Source organism: Diorhabda carinulata, chromosome X, assembly GCF_026250575.1.
Source record: "Diorhabda carinulata isolate Delta chromosome X, icDioCari1.1, whole genome shotgun sequence".
In the NCBI taxonomy this organism is placed as follows: domain Eukaryota; kingdom Metazoa; phylum Arthropoda; class Insecta; order Coleoptera; family Chrysomelidae; genus Diorhabda; species Diorhabda carinulata.
In genome coordinates, this window is record NC_079472.1 from 19,888,528 (window position 1) to 19,912,985 (window position 24,458).

The 24,458-nt window shown below is 30.6% G+C and overlaps 1 protein-coding gene across 6 annotated transcripts in view; it reads right to left on the reverse strand.

Moving 5' to 3' along the window:
- Positions 1-2,698: 2,698 nt before the first annotated feature.
- Positions 2,699-24,458, reverse strand: part of LOC130901295 (elongation of very long chain fatty acids protein AAEL008004-like) — a 61,498-nt gene continuing 39,738 nt past the window's right edge. For 5 of the 6 annotated variants that reach the window (XM_057812532.1, XM_057812531.1, XM_057812529.1 and 2 more), the window contains 8 exons: positions 12,553-12,621; positions 10,286-10,368; positions 9,938-10,045; positions 9,284-9,367; positions 9,168-9,224; positions 8,673-8,778; positions 8,089-8,225; positions 2,699-8,027 (listed from right to left, as the gene is read on the reverse strand). In XM_057812532.1, the coding sequence (XP_057668515.1) occupies positions 7,707-8,027; positions 8,089-8,225; positions 8,673-8,778; positions 9,168-9,224; positions 9,284-9,367; positions 9,938-10,045; positions 10,286-10,368; positions 12,553-12,610 (954 nt within the window). In that variant the 5' untranslated portion in view covers positions 12,611-12,621 and the 3' untranslated portion in view covers positions 2,699-7,706. Of the gene's footprint in view, positions 8,028-8,088; positions 8,226-8,672; positions 8,779-9,167; positions 9,225-9,283; positions 9,368-9,937; positions 10,046-10,285; positions 10,369-12,552; positions 12,622-19,965; positions 20,018-24,458 lie in introns of those variants that run through there. The other variant, XM_057812533.1, reaches the window with a different exon arrangement.

Consider the following 24,458-nt stretch of genomic DNA (forward strand, 5'->3'; position numbering starts at 1 on the left):
AGCCAAGGAGCCGTTGAAAACATAGGTCTTCAGATAGGCCCGTCGTACCCATTTTAACGTTACCAAAGGCCGATGTCCTTTGAGAAGCCGATCAGGTGCTTTGACTTGAACCCCTTGAAGTCATAAGTTGTGAGACTTGTGAGACAGATGGCTTGGTCTGCAGTCTCATCCTCCTCCATGTACCAGCGGCACTCCGGATCGTCCGTAATGCCCATGGTGTCTTTGATGATCGTGCCCGGTTACTAGTCAGATTACGCGCCTATTCAGTTGGAATAGTTGTTTGGTGAGAGACGCACAAGGTCCATCTGTGTGTTCGTTTGCATGTCTCAAAGCAAGTATCTCTATCCATCTCTGCCGAGCACGCCTTGCAAGCAGATCGTTCAAGACGTGATAGCAACGCTTTTAGCTACACCAAGGATGGGTTCTGAGCCCATCGGTCAGTTTACCGATGCCAGTCTGGCGAGTGAGCTCGTCTTATCGTTTCCTTTGTTGCCCAAGTGACCGTACACCCAAACGAGCTGAATTTTGTAGGCTGATTTTGTAGGACTTTCTTGCGCTTCAGCACTAGCCTATTTCCAAACGTTATAGCAGCTCTATTATCTGGGCAGATTGAGCATCACAACCAAAACCTCCCCTTTATTTGTTATATAAAGATGGTTTTATGATGAATACACTATTTACACCAACACTCACAATTTCACTGTCTGGCGCGCGTTTCGATAACAAAGTTATCGTATTCAGAAACTGAAGGTAAACTGTAGAGTAGTGGTGGTGTAAACAATGTATTCAGTATGAATATCGCCAACGGCTCCAGAAATTCCAACTTAGTAACGGTTTTATTAATTTGGTACATTTAAAATACACAGGGTTGTAACTAGATTCGAATTTGAAGTAGGGCAGCAGTTGTTAGTGGTAGCATAGCTGGGCGGAAATAAAATCATAATTCAAGTGCAGGCTCCTAAATCAATCGCCATGTATATAACTGATCTCTAGGTACATTCAATTCCATTCGTTGAGAAATAATTTCTGTAAGAGCATGGATTTAATACCTATCAAACTATTAATGATGGAGAACAAGCGAACAAGTGTTAAACCTCCAGATTTGGATTTAAACATCTACGTCTGAATGAAATTGAGGTGATAATTAATTAAATATATATTAAATCTGCGTTTACGTATGACTTAATAATAAGAGTTATTCAAAATATCGAGTTCTACGATTTGCCATGCTCTTAACAATTCAATGTTCTTCGTTCGAAACAACTGGTTCTGTTCTTTTTTTTGTCAAAGAACAGGAATATCAAACCAGTCATATTTTTTTAATTTCTCTTTATCCCATCATAAACACGATATAGTTCTTTTCTCATAGAACCGGGATGGATCTTTATATTCTAAATTTAGCCAGTTGTGTGAATCTTTTTCTAATCACTTGTTTGTGGGCAATTTTTATAAAAGTGTCGAGCGATAACTTGCATTATCCATTACTAATATACAGTTCTGAGGAAGAAGAAACATCATTTATTCGAACCATTCTTTAAAAACATCAGCATTCATGTCTTCATGGTTGTTACCGGAACCTAATATCTTTAACAGAACTGTTTGAACTGCCGATATGAATTATTATCAAGTCTCCAACTTGTAACAGTTTCATCTCGACAAAATTTATTTGGTATATGTCCCTAATTGATCCATATTCCATCTAAATGAATATATTTATTCTTCGTTTTCTTATTTCTTTTATAGTTCTAAGGTAATTTCTTCTCCATACTACAATATCATTTCTTTGTATTGAAGTAGATTTTTGGGATGCTTTTTACATCGAAAACATATTTCTTTTAAAAGTTTCCAACCCTGATAAAAACTTTGTTTACTGTGGGAAATTATTTTCTAAAGAAGTAATTTTGGTTTTCCTATAGCTTTACGTGCTGTTTGAAACCCGCCACATTTCTCTTCTTCAATAACTCTTTAAATCGTACATTTACTGACATCAAGAATACTACCAACTAAATCCAATGTTTCATCAACACCTTCACATAAATTTTTTTCTGTATATGATTTAACACAACTAAATATTAATGTTTTTTTCATTAACTGTTAAAGATCGATTTTTCGGCGCTTACGCGGCTCTTCCAAAATTTCCATAATCACCCTAGAATTGACAATAGATTGTACACTACGACTTACATGTTACAACTAAACTTAAAATGTTAAGGATACACAACTTGGAAGTCCTTACCATATGGTAAAACCTAAAATAGTATTTTCGATAAAGTTTTTCAGAAAGAAATTATTGAAATTAAAATAAAGCATAATTTCTACCTTTCATTTGCAGATAGGTACTTACAGATCTTTTGATACGCATGTTTTATATTTAATACACGGGGCTTTTGACCAATCCAAACAATTCTCTATCCGAAAACTTGTATTAGCTCTGGTCATAAAAATAGACTTCAATGCCTTTAACAGTTTCAAGCAGTGTACAGAAAAAAAAACAATTTTTATAGAAATTTTTGGCCCTACTTTGAGGCTGTATAGCTCCTCAAGGATACAACTATAGTAATTGTCCCGAACTGTCATATTTTCGTCTTCCCTATACGCCTCTGTTCTGTGTCTATTATTATGCGGAACCTACTTTATTTAAAACGAGTGCGGAGTTTCACCGAAAGTGAGAGATTTCAATTTAAATAAAAAACAGTAATTTTATTCACTATCTTTATTCAAATGGTGAGTATAAAAATACAATAAGGTACAATTGATATCGAATATACCAGAAACATTTTAAAATTGTAAATTTAATCAAATTTTAACAACTTTTTTATTATTTTCAACTCCCCTTTAGTAGGATTTAATATTTTTTTACGTTTCCAGAACTGAAACGTGGAATAAATATCTAAAAAAATACAATTAACAATAATATTACATTAACAATAGCACCTACTTAGTGAAAAATAATACACTGAGAAAAAAGTTTGAAAGCAATAGTTTAACATACCTTTTCATGAAATAATGTATATAAAACAATTAACAATTCAACATACAATTATATCGTTTCAAAAACAATTATTTCAAGAAGAATTATTAATTAGAAGAACTTAGAACATCTAATATTCCTAAGTAAATGATAAAATTTACTGTTGGTGATTAAAATATGTATTAAATAAACGAAAAGTTGAAAGTTAATTACTAAAATATTGTAAATGTTTCAATTCGTCATTTGAAACTACTCGAATGCTTCAAAAATATCACAGTTGTTGCTGTTTTATGTTAGAACCAAGTGAAACAAAACAAAGAAATACTAGAAATGCATGATATTAAACGAACTCTCGAGTTATTTCAATAATTCGCTCAGTTTTCAAATTTTTTTCTCAGAATTTCAAGGATAGGTTCTTTATTTGAAACAATTATCCAACAAAATATCACATTCGTAGATATAGTTTCTAAATGCTAGTTTATCCAATAATAGCTTGCCTGGATCGTAACAATATACAATGTAACGTAGTTCATTTTTCAACCACAAAAAAATCGTCCTAAAAACTGATTATTTCACCTGCTACAATCTATATAATAAGTACTGGTAGTTACTATCCACATCATTAACTAAGTATCTTGCTCAGTGGATTCTAGTCATCCGTTTTTTCAAAAATTAGAAAGTTTTACTAGTTTTCTGCCGATTTTGTTATAAATATTCATAGACCATGAAGCTTAACCCATTAACGCCCAAGGGGCATTATGCAGTGTCATTACTTGTGCTGTTGAGTACGATATACAGGAATGATGAACCGTTTCTGCTCGCTGGATCTTTAACTAGTCACAGTTCTGTTTTTCCTTAGAAAGAAACAAATTTCAGTTGCTGAACTGCCAGAAGAAGCCGAAAATTTAGACATGGATGGTTTTCAAATTCTTACCGAAGGTATATACGTAACCCCCTGTACATTATGTCGATATCCTCGGGAATAATTAGTGGTAAAATTTGTTCTTATATTCACAATAAATATCGTGGTTAACGTTTTTTATTATATATTAAGTACTTTAGATCGGCGGAGTTGATATATGAACTTCGTCGGATAAATTTCCGAGCACCAGGAAAAGTTTGGGAAAACAGAACTGTGAAAAGTAAATTAGTTAGAGCAAAAATAATGAAAAAAGGGATAAGGGACAAACTATTTTCATTTTAAGCGAGAGTTTTCAGTGTTTCCAAAAGAAATATGTATGGAATTAAAGTAACCAAAAATTCCTGGACATAAGGGGATTTTATTTACTGCACCATTTCTAAAGGATCCAACTGGGTAATCTGCATACAGACAAAAAGAAGATCTAGTTCTATTACATGATAAATGTTTTGATTAATTTCCTGAATTGTTTTTTATATTTTCATAAGTAACCAAGGGGTCATTAACGATGCACGATCAATATCATATAGTACAATTCAAAGATATCTCATCATTTTTCAGCACAAAATCTTTACTCTTAGCCATTTTAAAATATTTTTATAGTTCTGAACATTAATGGGTTAATACTAATAATCTAGCATAAATGAAGGAAGTATTCAAAACACTGTAAGTACCGGTAAAAATGTTATATTTACAACTTTACTGATTTCCAAAATTGTTTTCAACACCTTTGATTGTTTCAAGCGATTTTTCATCATTTCTTTTATTGGTTTCATATATACAAGAAAAGCATCTGTAAATTAAATTTTGATCCTTTCTGAATAGTATCCCAAGTTACCGTCTCTTTTGCAAATTCCATACTAGTTTGGGAATAGACTTCATAGCATCACACCTTTTGAATTCTCCTATCACAGCAAATAGTAATTAATATTCGTTCTACCTCATTACTTCTTATATTTATATGAGCATCCATGTATCCCCTGGTTAAGATATAAGAAAATTTTCCTGCCAAATGCAAACTACAGATACCACATGTGATTGTATAATCATATAACCTACATCTCGATGGAAAAGATCTTTCTAACGAGGCTCCCTTTGAAGATGACGCTATCTTGATAATTTTTAAACAATATCTCAGATAAAATGCTACTTAGAAAACCACTCTTGCTACATTGTATAAACCTACGAAGATAAATTGTTTTTTATTGATAAACAAGTGCTTCATCTTGGAGGAACAACAAGTAAATTTGATGGTATTTTTTTCTGAAAATACCTTATAGTTTCAAAGTAGAACTAAAATGTTTACAAAATTTACCCAATAATCCTTCTACGTTGCACGCTCATGTTTATACGTAGTAGCTTAGCCTAAATACTATTAATAAAACGGATTTGACAACATCATCTTCAAAAATTAACTTTTGATTAAAGGTTACTAATTATTTTGATATAAAACAATATGTAGCATATATAATTTGCATTTGATACTACAGTTTGTGGATACTCTGTATAATATATCTATTCAGTTTCTTTCCAGCTACACCTTGTACAAGAGCGTCACCAAAAGGCACAGGGAGAATTAGCTGCCCCCTCTAGAGATTCCAAGAAAATTATCAAATGTAATTCTATCAAAGTCTTCAAAATTATCTAATTTTTCTAATAAATGTAATAATTTATTTTCAACTATTATTTTAATGGTACAATTAATAACACGTGTAGCTCTACACGTTACACTCTGTACCGTAGATGTAAAACTGATACTACAAATGAAAACCTTCATGTGCTCTCGATTTTACCTACAATTCGTACTTTTCTCATCCTCCATATCAACTTGCCACCTGCTGGCCATTGGTTGGCGACGCCCTTGTCCTTGTACATAGCATTCTTACTTCTATTGGGAAAACTTCATTTAGAAAATTTCAAACCTTCGTAAAATTTGTCTTCGGACAAAAAAGCAATTCCGTTTATTTTATAATGTCACATTGTTTAACTGCATTTCTATACTGCTATTGGCACTATATTTTTGGTTATTGGATGGGTAAAACAACGTCGATTTCATATTCAACTTCTTTTGTATGAAAATATAACTGAGTGTGGGAAAATTTTATTTTTAAATTAAATATAACGAAGTTGTTATTTTGGTTATACAAAATACAAATACAAAATTTTGGTTACACAAAAGCCCATCTGTTTCTGATTTCAACTGATTTCTCTTTCATATTATTCTTTATCTAAAATTCCAAATTAGTAATAACTAATCAAATAGTTTTTTATATATAGACAAAGAAATTACAAAAGACAATCCATGTCATGCTAAAGATACTAATAGTAAATACTTAAAAATTTGTAACATTGATTATTAAAATTTTCAAGCAGTGGAAAAGGTATTAAATAATATGGTAAATAATTTTTGTGCATAGAACGTTGCTTCAAGGCATTATTTTATCACTATGTGATTAAAATAATTGAAATTCTATTTATTTACCAATCGAAGTGACTGTTGACCAGATTTGTTGTTTCAAAAATAAATTAATATTGATACATGAACAGAAATTTGATAGAAAGTTCTCTTATATACAGAATTATACTTCCAAATAATTGAGAAATTGCATCATTTATTATAAGAACCTATAATTCAAATATTTTATTATTAAAAAATTGAAAATTGTTCTACCAAAATGAACAGGATTTTGAGTATTGCCAGTTTGTGTCTAGTAGGGCCAGACAACTGTACTTTATTTATTAGAAAAGTCAGTTTGCCCAATAGAAATTGAGGTATTTAAGATCAGAATGGTAACAAAAATCCATAATTCCTATTCTGTATATACTTTCTTAATCTGTATATACTACAGGTCTTTGGTAAGTATTTAAGAACTTATATATTGATAGTTATTTCTTTACTATTATCTGCAGGATTTCTACAAAAATATATTCTCATTAAGGTCGATTCATTCAAGATTTAAACAAAATTGTTGTCCAGCAACAATCAGTTCATATTGAGAATTTATTTAGATTTGATTGAACTGTGAACTGATTATGAGAGGAATTTTTCCATTTTTTTGTTGAGCTAGAACTGACTTCACTTCAAAATTAATTACTTGAAAATTATTACAAAAAAAAATTAAAGAAATTTTTTGATGGTTGTTTGTAATACATCTTGTGAAAGAGAAATTTACTCTGGATAATTGACATATGTCATATAACAAGTTTGTATATTTTTTGCCAAAATGCAAAAGCAAATTATCAAAAATATACAAAATTTGTTAGAATAAGTAGCATAGTATTAACTACATTAATGGAAAGAGCTTACAGTCGTTTTTGATTTGACGTTATTTACTGATAGATTAATTAATATATAACAATTCTTACTACCATATATGTGAGGTATATTATTTCTAAAGGCACAAGTTGATAATAATGATTGATTGTACTACATTTACTAAAGTTTTGTCATATTTTGCAATATTAATTATTGTGCTACTAGAAAATTCAATAGTTTTCAACGTGGCAATCAATATATCAGATAAATAACGCCAAACAACAGGGTACAGTATGTGACAAAAGACCTACATATTGAATTTTTTGTTGCGTAAAATTATACAAAAGTACAAATATAATGGGTATGTAATTACGTAGATTAATTGTCACATACATTGTACACTCTGAATTTTTGAACACAGTTGTTTATCAGGTGCTTGCTGTTCCTTAAAAAAACCTTTTTCATTTCCCTAAAATTACTAGTCATTCACCACAATTAAATTAAGTAAATTCGTCCATTTCATTGGAATTATTATAAAAGAGCTAATAAAACTAATATCACTATAAATTTATCCTCTTGTGGATATCTGATGTTCCACTAACGTAATATTCACTAACATTGCTGATTCCATTTTTGTGGACGCCATTATGTTCGACGTGACCATTTGTGTAGCCATTCTGCTTCTTTTCATTAGCGACTATTTCTTTTTGCTTCTTCTCTTCACTGAGTCTTCTCTTAATGTAAGTTTGATTGTAGAATTCTTTAAAAAGGAAAAAGAACATGACAGCATGCATACCGATCCACCATACGAAAGCCCTTGGATAATTACAGTCGATAAAGAGAAGTTGGAAAGCATGTATCATTATTGCCACAAATTGAACCTGTAATTTTAAAAGAAATTTCATTGAAAATATAATAAAATTAAAGTATGTATATGCATACCATTTGGAATGTAGTGAGGTACCTCTTCCACCAGAGGTATTTTTGCATATGTGGTCCCATAGCAGATAACATGTAGTATGTATACATGATTATATGAACAAAAGTGTTGATGAATCCAAAGAATGTACTGTGACCACCTGAAATAGTCATTTAATATGAGTTAATTGAAATAGTGTATCTTCTCAGCTCTATTTTCAGTTTTACAACTATCCTCAAATTTTGAATTTATATGACAAATAGAATACAAGCAGCAATCATTCTGTATTGTAGGAATGATGCTGCTTTTTTTAGAGAAAATCTTTTGGTAATAAGAGATCAAATAATCCACCTCTTTCCGCTAATTCATATCTCAACTCTTTAGCTAACATTTTACTAATAAGTTGGATATTTTTTCACTCATTGTCATTAGGATTTGTGTCTTTTTAATAAATATAAATGAACATTTTGTTTTAAATACATAATCCTTTAGAAAACGATAATTTAAATTTTGATTCCTGATATTTTGACAGATTTTAGAGTTAGACTATTTAGTTTTATAGTTACATATACAAACTATTGAGTAATTTTAATATGTGAGTGCTTACCTGGTGTATATTTAACACCAAACCATACAGACATTGGCATAATACCATGGTGGATCACATGAAGAGTTGACACATGATCGTTTTTCTTTCTCATGACAAAAAATATCTGGAACATAAATAATTTAATTTCATATACATTCATTGTTTAATTTTTATATCATCCAATACATTGATATTTTGTATGCGAAAAATATTAAAAAATCCAAACATAGCTTATTAATTGGGAGAAGGAAATAGAAGTAGAAGAATAAGACCAAAAAATAATTATCACACATCTATCAACAATTGTTTAGAGAAAAATATATATAGGAAAATGATAAGAAGCAGAGCCAAATATTTTAATTTTGTTAAAAATAGATTGTAGAGACTCTACATATCAATGGAAATGTTAATAGTAGTGAAAAATTGATGATTCACTAATAAATTGGTTTTAAAGTCCAAAGTAAAAAAAATGATTTACGAATTATAATGAAAGAGGAATTTTCCAATACTTACGGTATCAAGAAACTCTGTAAATTTTGAGAAAAAGTACCACCATGATGCATGCACCATCTGAAATAAAACATATAATGGGCCATTAAGAAATACATGTTGTTAAGGAGAAAACTTACTCTTATTGTACTTGGTTTATTGGAATAATCTACTGGCTGACATCTAAAACTATATTCACCCGTAAACCATCCTGAGATTCCTATCTGAAGAATAAAACAATAAAATATATATCTGTGATATGATTTAGTATATCTTACTGTCTAATTGCATATATTTAAAACTTATAGTTATGGTGAAAATATTTTCTTTTAGTTATCAGTATATGACATCTAAATAACAAATAATTTCAATAGATAAAGTGATCAAATGCTATAATAATATCAAAAATTATTGATGAAATTGATGGTGTTATTTTCCTATTTTTAATACTTCAATATTTTCTAAATTTGCTAACAAATAGACCAACAACGATAAAAAGTGAATTTAATTGATTGTTTTGGGGTGGAAATGAAGCACCGAAATGTCCTCTTTTTAATATATATATATATATATATATATATATATATATATATATATTTAGTATACTATATTCTAAAGCCCGGAGTATATATTAGAAAGAGTATACTTTGGAGTTTCATTGCCACAATTCCACAACTGACAAATTCATAACACAGTTGGCATATACATATTTATATATTTAGATTTATTGAAGATATATACAAAGTTGGAATTTGTGAATTGTTTTGAAAATTAAAACTGTTTACTATACTTACTTGATAAAATAGCCATATACTAAACACAACTTGAGCGAAATTGTAATAAATTAATGTAGTTTTTAAGTTGAAAGGTTTCCTATTTTCCATCAATTTAGGACCTAATACCTACAAAACAATAGAATATATATTCGCTGTCTTACAGTGGTGTAATTCATTTAAAAGTAGTCAATATATTTCATGGGTTATTGAATTGGGTGCATTGAAGATTGTTTCTATAAGTCATGAAAACAATTTCAAACTACTGTATTAACTAACCCCAAAATATGCGAATGAAACAATACTAATAATGAATTTTGAAATGACACATATTTTATCTAACTTTATAAAATAAGTATGATTAATTACCTTAACTATAAATACATATGAAAGGCATATTCCCAACGTTGGAAAAGGACTTGACATTAAGAACCAATCAGCAGTTCTTGGATCTGTAATAAAAAAGTTAAATCAATGTTGAGGTTATAAAAATATTTCAAAACATGTTAAATGTAGATTATTAATGAACATTCAATAAAATTATTCTAATTACCAAAATTCGTCGATGCAATGTCCAGCAGTACCTCGACGATAATTCCCATGATAGAAAGAGAGACGATAATCGTTAGTACTTTTACCTGGTCTTAAGTTAAAGACATGTGAAGAGTATCAAGCGAAATTGAATTCCTTGATATGATTATTCAAGTTCTAGATTTCTAGTGAACTCTAGTATTCGTGTTAATTTCAATTTACAATCAGACGAATCTGCCAAATTGAATATAAAAAGTTTCTTCCTTGCCCGATTTTTATAAATCTCAATTTGTGATATGGTGGGTATATACCTTGTTGTCAATCTTTCAATTCCTGAATATTGGCCGATTTTATTTCGTAAATAGTTCATGTTTAGTTAGTCCCTTTCGTGACGTGCGTAGTAACTTTCATTTTGTTTCAACCAAATATATTAATTATATCAAAGTTTTAAATAATGGAATTGATAAAGTAAGAAACGTTGAAGATACTCATTTGGAAAATATATGAAATGCTTCAGGTATAATACTATTTTTCTATAAAGTTAAATACGTCGTACCATTAAAGTTTCCTTCAAAGATTATTCATACATTAATCCTTTATTTATAGTGGGTGTAGTATTTACACTTATGTCGATTCAAGGTTCCGTTGATACAAAAATTAATCTTACACATTTGCATCGCAACATTATTGTATCAACTCTATGTATCCATCAAAATCATCATCTACCGAATTCTTGAACCAACCATACTTCATTATCATCGTATTTTGTGGATTAATCGTTGACAGCATCAGTTTTATCAAACTCTTTAACCAACTTACCCATGGTAAATCTTGTGGGATTTCAGAGAAAGAGAGAGAGAGACCAATGCCTTATTGTCAAAAAATTTTTTCACAATTTGTAGACAAAGTCTTATATAAAGCTAAGAAACAAACTCACAAATAGAGTTTGATAAAATTGGAAATGGCTTAAATTATTTATTCTTGATTTCTTAGTTCATGGAGTTACTAATTTTTTGAATCCATAAAAAAATAATAGTTTGAAAGTTGCTCAAAATATGTTTTTACATCTCTCATCATTTTTAATAAATAACCAATGAAGATTTCAAATTTGGGATTTCAAAACACTACATCGATGATCAGCTGAAAAAACTGTTTTTGCTATAGCTACAGCTGGTTCTTCGAATAAAGCATATTCTTTCACTTGAATTACGTTTAAAGGTATCGAAACATTATTTTTATTTTTAATGCAAGCAATCAATAAATCATCACAAATATATTTTCAATATTATAACCTACTCATCAGTGTATGACAAGATATTCCAAATATTTTACGTATGTGAGACATATAAAAACTAATAAACATTTCAGCAAATGATATACATTTCTAACCTAGATATAATTTAAAATATATCTGTGAATTGATTTGGAATGAAATTGTCGTTAACGTTATGGCTGTGGTGGTTCGTAGTACAAACAATTTATTTGTCGATTTCAAAAAAACTTAGAAGTTATTGTTATTGTAAAATTTCCATTGATTTTGATGTAAAAGGTTATCTATCTACAAAAGTAGAACAAATAATATGAAACAATGTAAATGATAAAGGTTCAGGCTCAGGATAATGAAGTGCAGATCAAAAACCTGAACATTGAGGCCATATTTTGATCAACAATGTACATGAATTTGTGAAAGAAATCTGGAAGACTGGAATTTAGTAATATCCATATTTAAAAATGATTTTTTAATTGATTTCCATGAATTTACATTTGCATTTTTGATAAAACTGACCGCAGTTCCTGTGTTCCTTCAAGTTCTGAATGGAAAAAATAAAAGAACGTTTCATCCATTGTTCAAATTGCTACCACGTTCTAATTATAACTCGTGAATATTTTATAATAATCCATAACGTCGAACGATCACTTACTATGACCATGGGCCTTAGGTGGAAAGATTTTAATAACATAGATAAAAAATCATAGATATAAGTCCAAATTAAAATATGATGGAATAAATAATTAGTTAAAATTATCGTCGAGGAAGGTTGATAAACTTGAATAGTTTGAAAATGATCGTATAAAATATTAATAATTTCGCTTTGCTTACTCACCTTGATATTTATTTAAATAGTTATTGACGCCCCTATAAATATCCGTTACAACAGCCATCGTTGATTTATCTGTAACAAATTATTCTAATTATTACCAATCTTCACTTTTCGTATACTTTTGAAATAACTATTTCCAAAATATTGACGTAGGAATTCAAAGTTACTAAAAACTAAGTCTGAATCATAAAGACTACGAACCGTCTAATCTATATTATAATTTGATAAATATTGAAAGATTGGTTTAAAATCAAGTTTTAAAATTATCGGTTTAAACTTCATTCAATATGGCAGTACACGGACGTCAGAATATAGTAGCTTGTAAACAGTTAACAGCAATCTTTTTAGAATTGTATTTTTTGTTATATAATGTCTTTCGAAGCTTACAAGTGTTGTATAGTGCCTCATTGTACTAATACTTCTATGAAAACATCTGAAAAACTATTGATTCACGTACCTAGAGCTAAAAACATCCAAGCCATTTCCGAGATAATCGGACAATGGCTTGAAATCTCTCCAGCTACTTTTGTTCATGGCTGCATTGCGGCAGTTCGCCATCCCTAACTTCTCTAAGTCTTCCTCACATGCATTTATGTGAACGCCCTTTTCTCTTTTTGCGCTTTCTTCACTTGTTGAGGTTTTTTTCACCCACCTGTTTTCTTCTGACTATATGCCACAACCAACGCAGTCTTTTTGCTATATAACCGATCTCTGCCTGACTATATAACCTTTTAATCTCTGCATTCGTTTATCTTCTCTATTGATCTTGTCCCCCAGGTATCCCTCCAAAAATGTTTCTTAACATTCCTCTCTTCCCTGCATTTAGCCGGTTTTCCTCTTTCTTATTCATGACTCAGTATTAAATACCTTATAACACCGTATATAACTATCCAGTGAATTCTTAGCTTCGCTATCCTAGAGGTATCTTTGGACCTTAATAGGTTTTCTAGAGCACCAACTGTTTTAATGGCTCTTGCCGATCTTTAGTCGATTTCGTCGTCTCCTTTTCTTGTTGCCGTCAATCCCAGGTATTCAAACTCTTATACTGTATCAAATCTGTTGGGATTTTTAATTGATTTTCATTTAAAAAGTTGTCATCCATTTCCATATAATTGGTTTTATGTTCGTTGACACGCTGTATCTTTTTGCTGTCTTTTCAAATAGTAAAAACATTTTTTGTAGTTACTGTATCGTCATCTGCATATGCCACGACTTGCCTTTTGCTATTTTAAATCATTCCTTGAAATCGTTATCCACTACCCCTGAGAATCATATCTAATAAGAAATTGAATAAAACTGTTGAGAACGGATCTCTCTGTTTTAACAATCGTATTAATTTTTTAAGTATCCCAACTTGGTACCGATGTTTTCTAAATTTCGAATCATATCCCTGTCGTCGATAAATAATAGCTTCAAATTCACTCTCTGCTAATAGCTATTATCTTATATTTTTAAATCCGCCTTGATACTCCGCTTGTTTGTCTAAGCATATATTAATTAATAATACATCGATTTACAATTAAATTTGTACTTGAACTAGGAAACTATTTTTATTCATATTTTATTTGTTTGGGGTAATTTTTAATCATTTCATACCCTCTAAATAAGCTTCAAATGCTAATTTATGCTGAAATGTGCTTGCATAAAGAATATCATGGTTCATTTTATTGACTTTATATAATGTTTTTTTTTTCCATTTTAGGGAAGGTTACAAATATCATGCACATCATGTCGAAAATAGCATGTCAATTCTTGTTCTAACGTATCTGCAATAATAATGAAACTTCTGGGAATTACTTCGCGTGATTGGTAACATGCTCTAATAAATCATTTATTAAAATAGAGGAAATATTTTTATTTTTCAAGGTAACCTTTCAATTCAACGAAATATATGTAGTTCATGATTTATCTTCCACATTTAATTTTAAAAACAATTGTTCAAGAATTCACCTCAACACCAATTGGTTGATATTGTTGCTTGCAATAGAGAAAACTGAAATATTTAATGTTCAACTGAAATAATGTAGAGTTTACTCAAATTAGGGCATAGAAAAATTATTTATATTCATTATTGCAGCTTTCTTATCTTTTTATATATCCTTACGTAGTTCTTTTTCGTCTTTCTATAGGATTCCAATGAATAATTTGTGAGAAGTAGCTCTATTTGCTGGTAGGTTCTTATATTAAAATTGATTACTCTCTAATTAATAAAAATAGACTATAGCTGCTTTACTATCTTACCATCCACTATTGTATGATTTACACCCGTTATATCTCAGCGGTCACTAGTTGTCTTAGCTGTCTGAGGATTGTCGCCAAAAATTCATTTTATCACTTAGATGGTAGGCATATTTCGTAGAGCGGAATGTTTCTTATAATTGGGGGTCATTGGGGTCCTCGCTAGAAATATTAGAATTTTTTGGCACATATATTTTTTGTTTTAAATAGTTAACTTCTACTCCCCATTTGCTGTATTCATAGATTAGCTTTCTAGTTATATATTCTAGAACATCAACGTCTTTGTCAGTATTTCCTCATCATCATCAAAGATTAGGGTGTAAATAGTTTTCCATTTCCAATAAAACAGGGTATTTTTAAGAATATTTCAAAAAGTGTATATGATAAATGACATCTGTTTTAATCCCTTGTCTGAATAGAAATGGTTGAACAGTGATTTTCCGATTTTTATACATATATAAATATATAAATCATTGATCTCCAAATCTTTAATTTTCCATTAATCTTAGATTCAAAGCTTTGGGTAATGTAGTGAGTTCTACTCCTTCTTCTTCTTCTTCTACTTCCGTGTATTAGGCGTAGTCGACTGTTTTATCTTCCAATCCTCTTATCCTACTTCAAGGTTGTCGCTCCCCCTTTTTCTGGGTCGGCCGGTACTCTTTCTGCCCAATGGGAATTTTTTGCGCGCTATCTTGACCAGTCTGTTGTTATCCATACGACTTATGTGCTCGTTCCATTCTTTCTTTCTTGATAGAACCCATTCGTTTACGTAATCTATTTTGCACAATCTTTTGATGTTCTCACTTCTTTCCCGGTCCAGTAGTGTTTTTCCGGCTATTCTTTTGGTTTTCGCCGTTTCTGGCCGTGTCTCTGCGGTGTAGGTCATTACTTGGTGAATTATCTGGTCGTCTACGACTAGCTTACATCTTATCGGAGTTTTGGATGTGGTCATACACTTTGTTTTGGACGCAGATATTATCATATTGAGAGATTTAGCTGTGCAGTTAAACACATGTAAAAGCCTTTGAAAATCATCCTCATTTTTTGCGACTAGAACAGCATCATCAGCGTTATATAATATTGTAGTGAGTTCTTGAATTACAAAATTATCCAACACAAACAACATTGTTAATAGTGGTCACAAAATGTAATGTCCCTGAATAATCAAGCAAATATATTTCTATAGTTGGTTAATTTTTTATTGTATAAAGTTATAATGAAATCGTAAGAATATTCAATTAAATTGTTGCTATAAAAATCGTTACGTCATTTTATGACCACTTTCAATTATACAACCCTACCAATTACTTACTTTCAGATAAATACGATGATATTTTTCTTAAAATTTATTTACAATCTAATTAAATGCTTATTTGTTTTTAGGATGGTAATCTTATAGTTGATCGAACTAATTCGACCTCTCCTTTATTAACAATAAAAGTTCTTTCTAATGTCAAATATGAACTCTTTTTAGGTATTTTCAGGAGCAGGCATACAAGATTATTACCAATGAAGTGATACACCCATGTTTTTTATCGAACGTTTGTTTGGAATCCCGAGGAGAAACATTGACCATCTGTCGCTGATGTTATCAACATAATCATTCCGTCACAAATTCAGTTCAATTACTAAACGCAGAATAGAAGCGAAGTTGCGGGTGAAAGATATGTTTTTTTAGACTTTTATTTGTATTCGTATATCATTGGCCTAATGCATTAAATTCATTCAATACAAGTTCCATTGGTGCAAAGTTTAGTACCTCTCGTTTAAATATTTTTAATATTGGTCAATACTCATCGGATATAGATTATATTACTTATATTACATAATTTGCATTTAAAATTGTTTATATAACCGAAAACAAACCGAACCAATGTGAATTTACTACCTAACCTCAAAATATGCAAATGGGTGAATATTATAACCATACATGCTTGTTTGACAAAAGATATTATTGCTATCTGCCGCTAATATTGTGAACATTTCTCGTGAATTGAATTATTGTTTTCGCTATTAGTATTTGTAGTTTGAAAGCAAAGTTGCAAAATATATATTTTTAGATAAATTTGTAATATATTAACAACTATTGAAAGGTCTCGTGTAGGAGACGTATTATTCAAAAAGTTTAGAAATCAATATATATTTTGGGAGTAATGAACTGTTTTTAGTATCAAATTTCAAAAAATTTTCACATGGTTCATATTATCATTAATTGTTTTAGATGATATGCTTGATTTTTTATTATATTTCTAATTAGGAAACAACTAATATATTCATGGGTTCATATATAGGAAAAGAAATTATAAAAATTTTGAAAGAACTGATAAATAGATCATAATTATATACCATGAACCCAGCTCATACAGGCTAATTAGTTTTCTACCACAACTATCCAAACTCTTCGAAAAAATCCTTCTATATAGAATTATCTAAACTGTACCTAAAGAAGAACTGTTTCCAACACATCAATTTGAATTTAAAGAACAACATTCGACAATCCATCAGTGTCATAGATTAGTGAACAAAATCAAGCAAGCAATAGAACAAAAGGAATAATGAGCTTCAGCGTTTTTAGACATCCAACAGGCTTTCGACAAAATATAGCACCATTACCTAATGTATATTGCTGATATTCCAACTACCGACGATATTGTAATCGCTACTTTCGCAGATGATACTCCAATGTCTTCAGATACAGACTCTACAAGAGCACCAGAAAAGCTACAATACCACCTAAATGTTCTACAAGAATGGCTACATCAGTGGAAAATGAAAGTCAACACTGACAAATCCACACATATCACGTTCACTACAAAACGAGGTGTCTGTCCGCAACGATATGCCGATTCCAGTGAAAACAGAAGTCAAATACCTCGGACTATACTTAGACCAAAAGTTAACTAAGAAGAAGCACATACAAGCTAAAAAAACACAACTAAAGTTAAAACTTCAAAATATGAACTGGCTAATCGGCAGACGATCGCAGCTAACAATGAAAAATAAGATATTTATGTACAAAATCATTATAAAACCAATATGAACATATGGCATAGAGCTCTGGGGTTAAAGAATACCAAGATACTGCAAACTTCTCAATCTAAAATACTTCTTGTAATAGCTAATGCTCCATGGTTTATAAACAACCACACATTACACACAAACCTCGGTATTCCAACCATCAATGAAGTTATTCAGACATCAGCGATAAGAAACAAAAACCGCAACTAAAACCACCAAAATCCACAAATATCCAAGCTTTACACTGATCCAATGAAACAAAGAAGATTAAAAAGACGCTGGCCAGAAGACCTCATAGACTGGTCCATGGAGTGAATGGTGCCCGCCTCAAGTCATTTATCAAGAAACCATATCATTTACTTATTACTATGTATTTGTTTTTGCGATTAAAAGAAAAAAAAATAATTATATGCAGTACTGTATGTAAGTGAATCCGAATGGGATACTGCAAAACAAGAATTGGACATTTCAATCAACTATTTTAATTTCGAGTGCTACAAATAGTTTTCTTATAGCTTCACTCACTTGTGTAATATTTAATCCAAAACTGACAAAAGATAATTTAATATAATATTTCCAAAGGTATCATCAGTTAATTTCAATGTGATTTGAAGCTTTTGTGAAGACGTACATACATTCGGGTGAAAAAAATTCGATCCATTACATATTTCCTGTTTATTATGAGTTTTGAAACTGTTAGTAACAACCAGACTATTAAAACGTTTTGAGTTTAGAAGTGTTGACATTTAACATTAACGGATACTTTACTACAAGATGGTTGTAGCAATTATTATGAAATCGAAGTGTTCGGTGTAAGTCGTTGTGATGTTGAAAGAGCCTTTCGGCATTTAATGAAACAGGCCGTGGAAGAGCAACAATGTATGCGATGATCGATTTTTATTTGCTGTGTACTGTGTACTGGAAGTACACAGATGGGAGTAGCGTTTTATTCTCGGATGAATACAGGTTTTGTTTTTGTCACTACACGTTTTAGAAGGATCAGGAAAAGGCGAAGAGAACGATTTGCCTAATATAATAATGCTAAAATTATGGAGTTTCTATGACAGGATTAATGTACATAACAATCATATCAATTGAAGATGATGAATATATACGAGTAGTTTTGAGACCGATACCTTCTGATAGACCCTACTTAAAGATACCATAAACCGATGCTAATCATGCGTAAACCTTTTAACGTCACTCGATAAGCTGTAAGGTTTGCTCATGTAGATAAGCTTCGCACGGGAAGTTTCGAAAAGTCAGCGATGATGTGGTCTGCAGTTTCTTCCTTCCCCAATCCTATAGCCTACGCTTATAGCATTGTTAAGGCATCTTAAATGAGCATTTCTAGTCTATTCATTAGTCTTATTTCGCGTCTTTTCAAACGGATCAATTGACTAGCAAAATCTCCATTTATGTGAGTCTTAGATGTCCCATTGCGGATGTTTAGATCCATTTCCATAGAAACTATCTTGTGAGCACACTTCCTAATATGATCACTATACGAAGAATGGACTCTGTTTATGTTTTGCTGTATGAATTAACCAGATTTCAGTCTCAAACTTAATCCAGTTTAACATCAAATGATTATTTTGACGAATTTAAGCTTGTATTTTCTTTACTGTTAATGAGCTCAATATCAATATAGACCACTCATTATAAAGCTAAGATTAATGGCTAAAATCAGAAGGAAAAAGAAACATTCTAAATGATGTCTTTTATTAGTTTCTAAAAAGTCTAAACACCCTAGTATAATTCAGTATGAATTTATGAGTGAACGAATGTATTAATTATTTAATAATCGTGAAAATATACCAGAAACTTAATTTCAAAAGAGCAATCTTTCGGAAACATATTCCATTATCAAGTGAATTTCCTGGCAATTACAATGACGGGAAGTATTTCATCAGTGGGACGTAACTACTTATGTTTATACTTAATTGCAGTGACTTCTAAAATCTGCTCAACTTCATTTTTATTTAATCTTTAACTATTATGATACACATGATTGCAAGTGAACATTTAGAAAGTAGATATAAATAATATATAAATAAAGAGGGGAGCTCTCTTGTTTTTGAAGTAGATAAATGATTATTTCGGTAATGATTTAATAACGATCGTCGCTTATTGTGAATAATAAACACATTTGCAACATACCGAAAAAATTGCCACAACGAATTCAACTGCACCTCATGCACCTACTACCACACTAAATTATACTATTTGAATGTTAATAACAGTTTTTAGTTAGTTATGAGGTAAGTTCGTTATTAAAACGATAAGCTGCATAGGCGTAACTACCTAAGAAATATTTTCACAATTTATACTTCGCTATATTAGTAACTAAAAGAGGATTTGTGTTTGAATGACTTTTAGTGAAGGATTTTTTTTCGATTTCAGTGTTTATATCTTCATTTTAATTGAAGGACAAAGTGATACCAGTAGCACAATGTCTCATTCGAAGAAGACTTTCCATAATCAGAAAATTTTCACTACAAGTTTTGTCTACAACTGGTGGCGATCAAAGTTGATGTTATGTTAAGCTATAGTAAAATCTGATAGCATTATCAACGATTTTAGAGAATGGTAGAACAATATTGAATAATGATTATTAAAAAAACAGTCTTTTAAATTTTATCTCACGGCTCCCGAACTCAATGTATTCGCCGGGAATGAAATATAAGATGAGGACACTTGAATCGATCACATCACTTGTTGTAGAGAAAACTATTGTCATATTCAATACAACTAAATAAGAAATTGATAAGAAAATTATGAAAAATAGTTGTAAATTGTCGAAAAACTGGCAAAATTGTGAGTGTCAATGTTATACATTTCTAACCGAATATCGCTAATTAAAGCCGAGGAAAAGCTGGAAAATGTAGTTGGAAGAAAGAGGCGACACATAACCGTAGGAAATATTCGAAAATGTTCGACTTTTGTTAAGCACTTTGCGTCTTCATATTATTAATAGCTATATTGTACGTAAATAATTACATTTTTATTAATATTTTTAATTGTATACCTGTAATGTTAAGTCCGGAAAATGGCACTTTACATTTACACACACATTTACAATGTTACCTTAGTAACTTGTGTTGATTTTCAGTTTTTCATATAATAAGAAAACAGTATTAAAAAAACAAATTACGAAATACGTCTGTGAAGTTACTCGATCAGATATTCCTGATTCGGCTCGTTCGTCGCCTCGTCCATAAACTTCTTTCTTGTACCGTACTAAATCACTTCCCGAACTTATAATGCAAATAAATATTACTTCATTATAAGCCAAATATAATTTTATTTTTTCATTTAATCGGAATCAACGGGACGTTTCTCCGGAATTCTCACACAACTAGGGTATGTTGTAACTAATGATTGTCTTTATAATTAGTTACAACTGTTTGAATTATTATATTCATATTAGTCCGAGAAAGATAAAAACGATTGAAGAAGAGCTTTGTCTAACTAAAAATCTAAATATTTAGGAATTAAACTAGACTAGAAACTTCCATGGAAAAATATATGATGTATAAAATATAAATGGAGGAAATAATGAATCCATGCTTTCTACACCTATAGAAAAATGTTTAGTAAAAAATTAGGACTTGAACCAATGGTTATATATTGGTAGTATACAGTAATCATAAGGTAATCAAAAAGAAACTTACAAGAGTGCTGTGCAAGAAGCACTAGAAGTGATACTAAGCCTGCAGCCTATAGGTCATAAAAAAATGCAGCTTCAAAATTTGCTGTCCAGTTTAGAAAGAGCAACTTTCGGAGGCAAAAAAATCATTGCAAGTGAAACTATCCATTTATAAAATATAAGGAAACAAAATAAGGGATCTGTTAGCTCATCATACCGACTATGAGGTCACAAAAGCGAACTTCAAGGAAAGGACAAAAAATATTAATGTCGTCGACAATTTTTGGTATTACTTCTATGTTTATTTACTCTATTATATCACAAATAACAATAATGTTTGTAATAATTGTAATTACATAACTTGGCAATAACTTATAACTTTACCTTATGGTAGATATTTCCCCTAATTATTATAGTTATGTTTCTATATAACCATTTTTTTGTTACATTTTATAACATTTTCAAGTTTTTAATCATCAGCATCTATTATTTAAATTTCAATTGTTGTAAGATTTACGAAAAAAATTTTACTTTTTAGGGGATTCATAATGGGTGGTTTATAAAAAATAGTTTTCTCACTTCATTTTGTATATAAGACTAAACATAGGTTTTGAGCAAAAATTCATAGTTTTCTTGACTTTCTTCATGTCCAATCCACCAACAAAAGTATTGCAAGCCGCGTTCCAGAATCATTGGGCTATCAAAACTATTTTACATTTGCAAGCTCAAGTGGATAAAGGCTCATACAAACGATCTCTTTTACAAAAAAAAAACGTAAAATTTGTAATCAAATCAAGTTAGAGTTTATTTATTATAAAATATTATTACAGAATGACAAAAATGCAAAATAGAACATTCTGATATACCTGTAATAAGAAAACAAGTTTCTTGATAATGGTATCGTAAGTAGTAAAAAAGTCAAGTATTTATCAGTCAATTAATACTGAAGCATATTTTAACTGTTTATCTAAAACATCAAGGTTGCCGTCAGAAAAAGTTTGACCAGAAGTAGTAATACCGATAATATGAGAACTGTTTATAGGTCTAAGGTCCGGTTTTTTCACGTTCTAATAAAGTGCCAAATAGTTATTAGCCGCATGACTTTTTTCATCCTAATTTGTTTAAATCCGAACCAACTAACAAGTATTTGTCACTTTATTTTGTACTAAACAAATCTATTGTTGGTAACACTGAGAAAGATGCCTATATAGCAATCGTCCATGTATTGAATAAGGAAAGAAATAAGCGTTCTATGGACGATTTTCTATGATCTGTGGTTGTTACAACGATCTGTGCTTAATTAAATTTACACGTGTTTTGTTGAGGTTAATGTTGAAGTAGTCGCTAGTTGGAAAAAGTTGTGTTGGTCTGAAAATTATAGTTCATATTGGAAATAATTAATAGGAAAGAAAAAGGAAACGGTAAAAAAAAATTTCAACGTCGGACTAAAAATTGTAATGATCAATTTTATGACGATCGGAATAAGCTCGTTCTTCTGGAATTTACTGTATTTTCTCAATCAATTCCTCATCAAACAAATCTTTTTAATCTTGAAAAGCATCCATATTAAATATTTAATTATTTGTATGACGATTATTCTCAAAAATGAACTAATGATCTATGTACTCCCATACGGACAGTTGGTATGGGAAAAAACGTCCCTACGTTACATAGCCGACTATGATGTAAAAACAAGGTGTGTTCTTGCGCAGCCGAATGGCCACAGTCCATGAGAGGCCTTTCCCACTATCAGCAATATTGTTCTTCTGGCCAATCAATCCAATGCGGGAATTTGAATCTTTACGTTTTAAGATTGTTATGAACGAAACGTTGAGCAGCGAATATGACACAAAACTATGAAATAATTCAGTGTATAGTAAATTGGGTTTGGTTGAAAGTTATTTCTATAAAAACAATTCTCAAATTAATGTGAATTCAATCATTTCAAATAGATTTCAACAATGAAAATAGATAATAAATAAAATGGATCGTGTGTTTTTTAACAATTTATTTTTAGAACAAATTGTAAAACTTTAGTTAACATAACAAAACACATAGTAAGCAGCAAGTCAAACTACGAATCAAATTTCGCCGAAAGCTCGGCAATTCTAAACTTGGGATACAGTTCTTTTGAATTTTAATTCAAGAATCTTAATCTTTTATACGTTCTTCTTCTTACTAGCACAAAAGCACTTCATCTGCAATTTACTACTCTATACACTCAATGTAAACAAATATAAATCAGTCAGCTGGTGACAGCCAATATGGCGAAAAGTGGGACTGCGCAGTAGAGGTTATAAATTGGTCTTCGGTAAGAACACACCTTGTAGACTTTACATCATGGTGCCAACAATATTCATTTTCTATCTCGTTCCAGACACTTTATCTATACTACGCATGCTTGAGAATGCGTATAACCGAGCTGGCACCTCGGTTCTACTGTCCTTATTGAAGTATTACATATATGATTTAAATATTATTTGTTATGTAGAGAAATAACGAAGTCAAGGAAAAGTGACGTAAATATATACGTTTGATAGATTGTGCTAATTTTGAACACAATTTTGAAAAGGATTGCGCTTAATCTACGTATGCAAAACGTCCAATTGTGCGACTACTCGACAATCAATAAATGCTCCTCTTTTATAAGAATCGAAATCGATCAGTATTTAACCAAGAGCAACTATTTGTACTTCGAATTCATATATACGGAGTGTCCAACGACGAGTTAAAACTATCCGTATATATCAAAATACTAATAGTAAAATCATGAAAATTTCTACGTTTGGATTGTCGGATACGATCTTTTTCAAAGATGAACGGTTCTACCGGAAGTCGACTGTTATTTTTAATAGAACACCCTGTATATTAATATATATATTAATACATTTACGTAAAATTTTAGTATACCTTTGTCAAGAAACTTTTTTCGAAAAATGCATATTTTTTTAGTTACTAATTTTGTTGTATAAAATTTGACCGTTGCAGACCCTTATAAATTATT